Source organism: Parasteatoda tepidariorum, chromosome 6 (assembly GCF_043381705.1).
Source record: "Parasteatoda tepidariorum isolate YZ-2023 chromosome 6, CAS_Ptep_4.0, whole genome shotgun sequence".
NCBI classification, from domain to species: domain Eukaryota; kingdom Metazoa; phylum Arthropoda; class Arachnida; order Araneae; family Theridiidae; genus Parasteatoda; species Parasteatoda tepidariorum.
Genome location: NC_092209.1, coordinates 68,792,653 through 68,804,620, shown reverse-complemented (window position 1 = coordinate 68,804,620; position 11,968 = coordinate 68,792,653). Strand labels below are relative to the sequence as shown.

General features: G+C 31.5%; 2 protein-coding genes and 1 long non-coding RNA gene across 3 annotated transcripts; 1 reads left to right on the top strand and 2 right to left on the bottom strand.

Moving 5' to 3' along the window:
• Nucleotides 1–89: 89 nt before the first annotated feature.
• Nucleotides 90–2,444, bottom strand: LOC122271445 (uncharacterized). The gene is made up of 5 exons (XM_043052715.2): nt 2,332–2,444; nt 2,000–2,237; nt 1,601–1,948; nt 763–1,518; nt 90–671 (listed from the first exon to the last, which is right to left on the bottom strand). Exons 1-5 carry the CDS (start codon nt 2,442–2,444, stop codon nt 90–92), a joined length of 2,037 nt encoding a protein of 678 aa, XP_042908649.2.
• Nucleotides 2,445–4,470: 2,026 nt separating this feature from the next.
• On the bottom strand, nt 4,471–5,308 carry LOC139425922 (uncharacterized). Its single transcript, XR_011637045.1, has 4 exons — nt 5,225–5,308; nt 4,993–5,127; nt 4,770–4,835; nt 4,471–4,548 (listed from the first exon to the last, which is right to left on the bottom strand). It is a non-coding gene; the product is annotated as an uncharacterized lncRNA (long non-coding RNA).
• Nucleotides 5,309–8,357: 3,049 nt separating this feature from the next.
• Nucleotides 8,358–11,128, top strand: LOC107443454 (astacin-like metalloprotease toxin 5; the record flags this gene model as incomplete). Its single annotated transcript, XM_043052714.2, is given in 2 exon segments — nt 8,358–8,533; nt 10,861–11,128. Coding segments are annotated over 2 exon segments (394 nt in total), but the record flags the coding sequence as incomplete, so codon positions are not given.
• Nucleotides 11,129–11,968: the final 840 nt, after the last annotated feature.

Genomic DNA, 11,968 nt, shown 5'->3' with positions numbered 1-11,968 from the left:
GGAGCCCTAATCCTCTCTTTGGTGGACAGTTGAAGTCAAAGGGATACCGTTAGGCTAACCCTAAAACAATGTTGTTGTTGCTGCAGTCATCAATAACCATATGGATAGGTTTTAAAATCTTCTAAGATTACACGTTTGTCAAAGTTGAACTTATATCTTTTCTCTTCTCTCCTGTTTACAACTCTAGCACCTTTCAAATCACGGCTTATTTTTCTAGGGTTTAGAGTAACTAATGTACCTCTCTCATTTTCTGTCACGACATCTCTCAGGGTTGAAAAATTTAAAATTTGTGAATTCTCAAAATTTAAGGTAAATCCTCGAATTTTGCAAGCTGTTTTACCTGAACATGTTTTATAGGCGTAGTTTTTAGGGCCTGCAGATACAAACTCCGTTATATAGTCTCCGGCAGGTAGCTCATTCGTGAATTCGCCCAAATAGTTGCCGAGAGGTGGATCATTCGTTTCATCTGAAATGTAAATGATTGAGTCTGTATCATAATAAAGTACCTTTTCCCCTAGTTTTTCTATCTCGCTGTACAATTTGAGCCTTGCGTGTGAAGTCGTGAACGCAGCTATAAAAAGATTCGTCTCCGGATTACTGCCGAGATACTCCTTCTTAATCTTGTATTGCATAAGTGCAATCTCATCTGTAGGAAATGATACATTATGAATCTAGAAAAAATAAAAAAAAATCATGTAGTCGTTGTATTTAATAAGCACAATATTTCTTTGTTAATATATTAATAAATGTAATATGACTTACTTCATTCTTCTTATCAGCAAAATAGTTGTTAAACTCGGCCAGAGTCGACACAAACACAGTTTGAAGCTTGTCCTGGTCCTGTCCAAATTTTCCCCATAAGGAGTTTAGCATGAGTTTTGAAAGGGATCGTTGACCTGGATTCAGTCCAATCTTAGAAAAATCTAACTGAATTCCTTCACGAGTGAAGTAATCCTCAATGTATTGCAATTTTTCTTCTTCATTTTCACAACCAGCTGGCCAACCTGAAGCTTCCTGCTTTATTTTTAAGAAAGTGTCAATGTAAGACCGAAATAAATCGGTGGACTGTTCCTTGAAATTATATATTTCGAAAATTTCTTTAAGTTCATAGCCACATTCTAATGCCTTGCTTATTTCTAAAGTTGTCCACGTACCCTCTAAGCACCGCTCATCTTCTGTATGGTCACATACACTTTGGTTTCTTGTGGTGATGCATATTAAACATAGACCGAAAACTAGTTTTCCATTTGATTTGAAGGGTAAAACAGGATGAAATAAAGATCTTGGAGGCAATATTTTGCAATAAATAAGACCGAAATATTTTTCGATCGATTCGAAGTTTTCGAGAATGATCTCAGGATGGCCTACAGGATATGCACAGTACTTATTGACATAAGGGTAAAGCGATGTAAAATCAATGTATTTGATTTTCTCATTTCCTTCAACACAGTGATACAATGTTGCGGCACCCGTTCTCCCCCCATAAAAAGCATCTCTAGGATTAAGACGATGTTTAGCCTAAAGAAAAGAAAAGAAACAAAATGAGAAAAATAATCGAATTGCATCCATTTTATAAAAACAATTAAGGCATAATAATTACTTTAAATGTTAAGAGAAATTCCTGAAGTCCTTTATCTTCTTTCTTTAGTTTTATGAAATCGTGTTCCCAAATAGAGACAACAACATAACCAGCCTGATTCAATTCAAACTCCTTCCTTAAAGTTTCGCGTTTAATTGCCCACATAGGACGGTTATAGAGAGGGTGAATGGAAGCATCGTGAAAACAAATGTCACAACCATGATAAAAACATCCATGAAATTCGTATATTATCTTTTCTTCAGGTTGATATCCATCTACGAAGTACCCTCGTATCTTAATTTCACCCCTATCTCTCTGTGAACTTTGTATACATTTTCCTAAAACCAAAAGTAAGAATAACTCTAACAACTTTAAAAGTAAAGGGTTTAGAATAAATTGAAAATTTAAAACAAATTGTACCTGTCTCTTTTTTTCCATGTAGGCTATCCATTGGGCTGCTATTTCACTAGCATTGGTATTATTTACATAGCCGTTTGGGGGCATCACAGACATTGTATTTTCTTTCATGTGTAAACTGGTATACACACCCATACAAGCTGAAGCAATCGTTACGAAGGTGAAGGGATCTGTCTTATTCGTAGAAATAAACTCTTCTCTAAATTTCAAACAACATCTTCGCAGAATGTCTACGTCAGATCTAAAAAAAAAAAAAAGAAAAAAAATCTTATGAAAAATTAAATACTGGCATTAAATTGTTCAAGTATATTACAATTCAATTAATAGTTCATTACCTGCAATATTCGTCTATTTCCTTCCGAAAATTGAAAGTTTCAAACTTGTGTTCGTCATACCACTCCATAAACTTAACACGTTCGTCTGGACTCATTTGATTATAACAGTACATCTCGCGATTCGGTATCAACCCCAAATATTCTTGATTCTCTCTAAAAGGACAAATAAAAATTAATATTTAATTTATTTTTGATAAAGAAAACAGAGTACAAAAAAAATATAGAAAATAATTACTTGGTATTGAGAAGATGAGGAAAATACCCTTTCTTCACCTCTTCCTGTCCAAAACTTTTGGGCAGCTTTGCTAAACTCATCGCAAAAAAATTGAGAGAATCAATCACTCTTATGCTCAAAGATTGTACTGTGATGCAAAGAAGTTTAGAACCCCTCATGATCACTTTGGGTTTTACTGACTGTCGTATTAGGTAATTAAGAAGAAACATACCGTCATACCCTTGCATATTATGTGCGATGACTGTATATCCTTTGTGTGTTGCAGAAAATAAAAATTCCCCAAACTTATCCAGACAGTCATACCCTGAAAACACCTTTTCAGTTCCATCGAAATACTGCATCACGATAAAGTTTGCTAAGTGTTCTCCTGAACTTTGATCAGCTTCAATGTCAAAAAATATATATTTTTCATGATGTGCAGTTTTTCTCTCTTTCCTCTTAATAAAACATAAATGCTCCATAGGATCACAATTTTTTTTGCAATTTTTACAAAATGTTTGGCCACAAATGTGGGGTGAACTCTTCTTATAAATTTTGTAACAGTCAGGGCACAAGCCAAATCGATCACAAAAAGAATTTTGCTTTTTTCCTATTTCTTTGTGTCTGTCAAAACACTCTTTTGATTTGCAAATTTTGTTGCAGTCTGGACAACTGATTCTCGATATTGCTTTACAATTATCACTGAAACACGTATGGCATCGATTTTTACATCTGTGTGTCGAGAGGTTTTTGTAACCTAAATCACAAAAGGAGCAATAGTACGATGTTCCTAACAAAGCTGTCATGCTATTTATAGCATGGTAATGGTTTTCGATCTTCCATAGATACAGCTTCCTCTCTCTCTCCAAGCCTCTATGTACAATCTAAAGAAAAAAATTACATCAATATTCGGGAGGAAAATAAAGCAAAATTTTAGTTTGAATTCAATAAAAAATATTCATTACCGTACAAGTAAATCTCACCTTATTGAAATTAAGAAATATTCATTACAGTACAAGTAAATCTCACCTTATTGAAATTTCCAGCATCTATGACAAAAATCTGAACATCCAAGGCTTGAGCAAACATCTCTATTTCAGTGAATCCACAAGAACCTAGGGGCACGTTAGCTTTTTCATGTAGCTCCAGTGCTAACTTTCTCTGCAGGGGCCTATCTCCTCTTCTAATATGCGTCTTCCTCACATCGTTATTAAGATAAGAGAGGGCTACAACAATAGCTCTAGCGCAACAAAGATCATCCCTGTTGTTAATTTCAATCACTCCTTTCTTAATAATGACACTTTGAGCGAGATTCGTTACCTTAACTCTACCGCTGCCTCTGGGTCTTCTGATTGTCACGATGTCAATTTTTAACGAAGAATCAAACTTAATATCTTTCCCTGATTGGGCAACTTTTTCTATTTCAGCTATTATTTTTTCCGGTGTAATTTCTGCAACAGGGGTTAGTCTTATGGAGAGTGGATTATTCAAAACTCCTGAGTTGATTAATATTCTAATGAGATCGTGGGGATTTAAATTAACAGTAGCCTGATCAATGATCCGTGAAAAAAGAGTGTATATCCCTTCGTGAACCTTACGCAACGAAACACCGTTGGGCTCAGAAGTGAAAATCACATCATAAATTACTTCATCGCTATCATACTTCTTCACAGAGCGTCTCTTCCTCTCAATCAAATTGAACCTAAGAAAATGCTAATAAAAAGGAAACATATATTTAATGTCTTGTATTTAGAATAATAATAATAATTAACAAACATAAAAAACTCTAACATACATCTTCATTCTCATCGTCTACAGAAGACCTTCTTCGCTTAACATTCTAATAGGAAAAGAAAAAAATAAATCAGAAAACTTGTTACATGTAATTAATTTTAAATGTAACCATAAAAAGTAATTAAGCTTACAGGTTGTCTCTTCTCCTCTTCATCAAAGTATTTAGTCGTATTTGGCTGCGGACCATCATCAATTTTACGCTTTAAATTCTGAATAATAAAAAACAAAAGATAGTTAAACTATGACGAAAAAGTACATATTGAAAAATTAATAAAATATGACCCAACCCTTTCTGTTTGCTTAATTCAAAAAATATGTCAATAATAAAATTTTATAACAATAAAACATTTAAGAAAATAATTAAGAATGCAAAACGAAAACAGAGATTTAACTCCGTCTATAAAATGAAACATTAAATGAAAAAACTCACTTCAGCTGCTGTAGTCTGTACTCCTTCTACATATGCTGATTCTTCCTTAGAGGGTCCAGGTTGTGTCTGATATAATAAAAAAGAATCAATAGGTTAATAAATAACATTGTAATAAAAAGAGAATTCCCCCACTAAATCAATTGAAAAGAAAATAATATTATTAGGAAAACTTTCTTACATATATAATTTTTAAGTCACAGAATATTACAAATTAAAGTATTACCTCAAATCCCGATCCCACTTGGAAATAAAGTGGTAAATTTTGAAACACCTGAGTCGCCTCCGCAAAACCTTGCGTGATATCTCCGATTAAATGTTTATCATCTTCGAAAAATTCTTGCGTGAGTTCTCCCAAAAGCTATAATAAAAATTGTAGATTAAAAAATAACTATGTTAAATTGATATTAATATTTTTTTCTACAAAAATAAAATAAAATAAAATAACCTATTATTACCTCATCATCTATTTCATTGAACTCGAAACCTGTTTCATTAAAATTAAATTCACTTCCCTCATCATCATACTATAAAAATAAAAAAATATTTCACAATAAAATTAACAAAAAAAAAGCAGTAAAATAATTCAAACATACAAATGTTGTATAAAAATAACCTTGCGAATTTTATAAATAAAAACAGCTTATTAACTCAAATATACAAAAGAATTTTAAATGAAATAAAATCAAAACTCAAAGGTAAATAATTTCAATAGCATGTTTTAACAAAGTTCTACATCGTACTTATCGCCATACAGAAACAATATAATATGTATGTAAATTATTATTTAATGAAATATAAATAACAAATAATTAAACTTAAGATGCTTCATTTAATTTAAATAATATAGAAAAATTAATCAATAAGTAAAATAAAAAAACAATTAATTTAACTAGAAATTGATTTATAAAATAACGAAAGAAATATTTCTTACTTTTTCAGAATCTCTTGATCGCTTTGACATGCTTTATCCTTTATAAGACGAACACACCGAATATACTCGGCAAAATAAACTAATCCTAACGATACCACTACGCCTAGTATAATATTCTCAACTTAATAGTTTACCACGAAGCAGCTCTCTATATACTGATTATTATCAATACTCATCTATACAGATAAGCTCTAACTATGTTCTTCCCATACCCTCGTGTATGTATATAAGCTATATCCGCACGGTTGTGATTAACTAATAAAATAAAGATAAAACTCAATGCATACCTATCTTGTCAATTTTTGTGAGAAAGAGTTATAATCCCACGATCAATAAACAGTGATATACTTTCACATATTGATAAAATCCTCCTATCCGGATAAAACTCAAATGACACACTGTGAGAGTTATCTTCTTACATTTCATGAGAAACCCACACTCTGATATCAGTATAAACTAATATGTTAAACTTGTGATTCTAATTAGTTGATATAGATAAAGCTAAATCGTCGTGACCAGAACTTATCTTTGTAAAAATTTTGTGAGAAATAAAAATCATGGCTCTCCCAAGTTCCGTAATCAGTATCCGTAAAGATACTTTTTAAATATACTCTTAATTTGAAAATAAAGTAAGTTATTTGCATTATTATAATATTAAATAAAATGAATAATAAAATGAATGTGTAAATTAATTTATAGCAGCGAAAATTCCCCATTACATGTTTCTTAGATTTCAAATAATTCTTCTGAAATTGTAAAGTAATTTTATCTAAAATTGATAATGTAAGGTAAATATGTAGTTATTCATTTTCTAATAACAATTAAACTAACTGAAATTTTTTTCTTCTTAATGTTAAAAAATAAGTAATTTTATATTTTAATAAAATTAAATTATTTTAGTTGATAAAATTATAAGTTTAAAGATAAAACAAATATATATATATATATTAATAATGTTTATTAATGTATTTAAATATTTGATTGAATGAACACCGCAGATATATTGTTATATATTAGTTTTTTTAAATTAGATATTTTTTTTCATTAAAATAAAATTTATATTCATTAAATATCTATATTAATGCGTCTTTCAAAACTAAAAATTAGGTGCAACCAAAACCATTTGTTCAGTTTTCACAACCCCCTTCTTGTCGTTGGATTAATCATAGAAGGTTTTCGTGGTTTTCCTCTTTAGACAACGTCTCAAAGCCCTCTTCGAAGACATGCATTGTTTCAAGATCTAGGAGTTCGCTTGTCTTCAGGGTTCAAAAATGACATTTGATTGTGTTCAATATATAAAGGTCTAACTTATTTGTACATATCTCACCAAGCATTCGTAGGTCAGTGGTTATGATATCCAACTACTAACCCACGAAGGCTTTTTGATGGCGTGAGTTCGATCCTCAGCCTTAATTATATTTATATTAAATAATAAAATAAATTTAAATATTAAAATAGATTTAAAGTTATTTTATTCTCACATAGATGGCACCACTAGATCAAAAGCATGATATCATTTATGTGTTATGTAATAAAAGATGACGTCATAACTTCATAATACACAATTTCTCCCCCAAATAACAAAGTTTCTAAATGTTGCCATCCTTAAAAACTAATATTAAAATAATAAGTGTTGCCACCCTCAAAAACTAATAAATTAAATAATATTTAAAAGAACGAAACTAAATTAAAAACAGAAACCGAAACTAAAAATATATTAGGCTTAAGAAAAAAAGAAATAAGCTCCCCATGACGCTGCAGACGAAGTTTCGATTTTCAGGCGGGCAGAAATAAGCAAGTGGGCAGAAATAAGCAACTTCCGGTTTGTATGTGGGCAGAAATAAGCAACTTCCGGTCTGTAGGTGGGCAGAAATAAGCAACTTCCGGTTGGGGCAGAAATAAGCTCCGGTTGACTTCACTTCCGTGTCTATAGTGCCCCACATACTACTCACAACGAATCCACTAGACTGCTAAAGGCAACATAGGAGCAACTATGCATACCTGTCAACTTTTAATCCCTTCCATTATTATTTTTCCCAGTGGTATTAAAATGGAATTAAAACTTCAATTTTCAGCAAACAAATGCGTTGTATTTGAGAAAACTTAAGTTGACAACCATGATAGTAACGCATATTAATTTATGTGCTTAATTTTTGTAAGAATAGTGGTGATCAATATCATTTAACAATTAAGATTATAAAGGAAAAAATAGTATATAATTACTACCACTTTGAATATGAAAATAAAATCTTCCGGAAGAGTTGGCAGGTATGACCATGATCTTAATGCAGCTTTCATGACTAATGTTCAAAACCCGGTGGCCTTAATCCAATTATCCCGGTCTGTAACAAACACAGCAACTAGTAGTATCCGTGTATCGAATTCTATCACAGATATAATTCTGGAGGGGGAGTACTGTAGCGTATCTACCACTACACAATTACATTCCACTAAGGCATGTTGCTTGCTTATTTTGGAAATAAATGTAGGCAGGGTTTCTAAAAATATCTGTTACAGCAGATAAAGAAACAATCTATCTACAATATATCGTGATCTGTACAATGAAAGGAAATAGATAAATAACAGGAATGATTATTACACTTGATAATTAAAATGTATTTTTACTATGTTCATCTCAATCCTGACTCTAATTATAGGTGCTATTCTCAAGTGGGCACAGTTGGTGGTGCACAGGATTTATCTCTTGGTTACGGGTGCCACTATATAGGTACAGTCGTTCACGAGTTGGGGCATGCGCTTGGATTCTTCCACGAGCAGAGCAGATCAGACAGAGATAAATATTTGATCCTCTACCTAGAAAATGTACAAAATGGTGAGTATTTGTATCGTAAATAAAATAATTTTTTAATTGATTTTTAATTTTCTTTATTTAAAGGTATTACAAATTGATAAGATTATTTATGAATAATTTGCTATCCATTCAATATTTTCGGTAGCTTAAAAAATTCATTTGATTTAAAGAATTCCCATTTTTTTTGCTCATAGTAATATGAAGTAACAGTTTGTATAAGTAGAAATTACGAATAGTCATTGTAAAATACGGTCCCTGTTTAAATTATTAGACGCACTATAAGATTCTATGTAAAATCTTAATTATCAGTAGGTGATACTGTAAGCCTTTATTGCTGCTATTTGACAGAAAACGGTTTGCACTTTTTAACGTTCGTATACCAAGGCTAACATTGTAATGCAATACGTTACAAATAAATACAAATCGGAATAATATAAAAAATCTCCTGAATAAAAATTCATTACAAGTATGTTTAAAGATAAAAGCACTGCATATAAACTCGTGCAAAACATGTAATTATTAAAAAACTACAGGGCGTCTAATAATTTGGTCTAATTATTATAATATATTTTATTTTATAACCGTCGTTGAACAATCGACTCAATTTAATGGGATTACGACTACTAATATTCAAATCCGTAGCCTTGTAATTTTGAACCCAATCCAGAAGACAAGGGAGCTCTTGGATCAAGTATTGAGAGAAATTTGACTTCGTGGAGGACTTTTTGATGGAGCTAACTCCCATTTGCGTTACATGGGAAAGAAGACCACGAGAACCTCCCACGGTTTGCCTGACGGCAAGGGGACTCTAACCCATGATCCGTCTACCACTGAGGATATTTCACGTCAGCACTGTGGTCAACGCAAGCCGGATGCGGAATTCGTATCAACTGGGATTCGACCCCGGTTCGCCTCATTGGAAGGCGAACGCTCTATCCCCTGAGCCATCGTCATTCATTATAATATATTTTTTATTTTATATTTTATAACCGTCCTTGAACAGCCGACCCAATTTTGGGTTTACGACTACTAATGTTCAACTCCGTAGCCTTGTAATTTTGAACTAATCCAGAAGACAAGGAAACTCCTGGATAGTTCTACCAGAGGTATTGATTTGTTATGGGAACACATGGAGTCTTCGGCCGGCAGGGATCGAACCCACGACCTCTTGGACATGGGCCCAGTGCCCTATCAACCAGGCTATCCCGGCCGTATTATAATATATTAATGTAATACCTGATATAATATATATTTTATATTTATTTTTCCCAATACTTTCATTTTTACATACCCAATTTAACCAATTGATACACGAACGTAAACAAAATCAAACCGGTTTCAGTCGCTTAAAAACAATATAGCTGCATAGTATCAACTGATAATTAAAATGTTACTAAGAATCTTAGTGTGAGTCTAATAACTTGGCCAGGGACTGTATGATCATGAATTCAAGAAATAAAAATTTATGAATAAATTTTTATCCATTCAATATTTTTCGGAAGTTTAAGAAATCCTCTTCATTTAAAGAAATCCCATTCTATCTCACGCGGCGAAAAAAGACCACAATGAAATGCAAGAAGGTTTATAATATTAGAGAAATGCTTCCCACTCTTAACATTTCTATGGTGCAACAATATTTTGCTATGGAACAATTATTATTATCATTTTTAAGTAATGCGCTAAATTTTCAAGTTTGGTTTATTTGTTAAGGGCTTCATTATAATTAATATTTGTTTAACATTTAATCTCTTATTTAAATTGAAATTTCTTAAACTGAAATACTAAATGAATTAAAAAATATTTTGCTACATTTAATTCTTTCTTATTTCTTGTTGGAAAAAAAATCACATTTTATTAATGAGATTTTAACCCTTTGGAAGGCCGTGGTAAGTATACTTACCACCACTTTTTACAGCTATTAATTTAGGTTTCCATTTGTTAATAACTTCAGCTTTCTTGAAGAGCGTTTGAGTAAAATTGGTAACCATTTGTTAGTTTAAAAAAACGTATAAAAGTTATAAAATACATAATTTCTTTTGAAGTTTGTAGCATTTATAAAATTTATTTTATATACAAAGAAAAATAAAAGTCAATAAGTTCCTAATAGGTCTTGTTAAATATATTTACCACCAAAAAAACGGCATTTTTATAAACTAAATGAGTTTTTTTTTCTTATACCAATTACTGTTCTTAAAACAATTTCAATTCCAAAAATACTTTAATTTACCTTTACTAGAAACAATTGGCCCATTAAAGGGCTAAGCCTTTATTAATGTAATAAATGAATCTTTAATAAATTTTTTTTGACATGCTTGATGTAAAATATCTAAACATTTTTTTACGCTTAGGTTTGGAACATGCCTTTTTCAAGCTTACTCCATACCAAAATATCTTGTACAACCCGTTTGACTACGATTCCATTATGATTTACGGCAATACAGCCTTCTCCAAGAATGGAAAAGACACCATGGTGGCCAGAAACGGGCAGGTTTTGTTAGACCCTTTCAAGAAGAAAGGAATGACCAAAAGTGATATTGAACGGGTCAATGCTATGTACAATTGCTGAAAATAAATTGTAAGAAAATTTAAACTTATTAAATCTGAAAAAATAATACATTTTTAATGTCTTTTCATCATTTATAATATCGTCTGTCAGTTTAAAATCTAGACAAAGATCAAAATGAGTGTCTGCGAAGTTGGAAGCAGATCAGAATGAATAGGATAAAATTGTTTATTCATGCAATCTTAAGACTTCGATTATATTTTCAGAAACAACGGTATTGTTCTGTAAAGCCAAATCTTCAAAAACAGCACCATGCGGTGTCATAACTGTTAGAATTATTTAATGAAGATGGACTCAAGCTCATTTACATTAAGTAATTCATGAATTATTTGATGCAAATGAGCTCGATTCCATTTTCTTAAATGAATATGAATAAATTATTCATTCTACTTCGAGTAAGCCAAGTCTGAAAAGTATCAATTCTCTCAAGCCACACACTCTATATTCTTTCACTATAAATTTCTTACTTTACATAAAAACAAGCATGAAGCCATGAAAAACTTAAACAAACTAATTATACATCTAACTTGCCAGGTACACGAAACAAAAATATATTACTGTTACAATAAAATACACATATAAATGACAAATCTAAATTAAGTAAAAGATGTATACGAGAAAGAATTATATATATCTTTGTGAATATCTCACTTCTTCTCTTAAGATCAAAACCGTTTAAACTTTTCTGTCTGTTTTCGAACGGCAGCGTCAGAACAACTTGGAGTGTGCTCCAAAAGTTCCGTTCAATCAAACTGACCCAATGCTTCAATGGATTGAGTGTGGATCAGAGGTTATAGACCACTGTTTCAGATCAATCTCCACAATCTGTGTAAGTTTGTTTACTCTAACTACCGCCATGGGTTAAGTAATTTTGCTATCTTCGTTTTTATGAC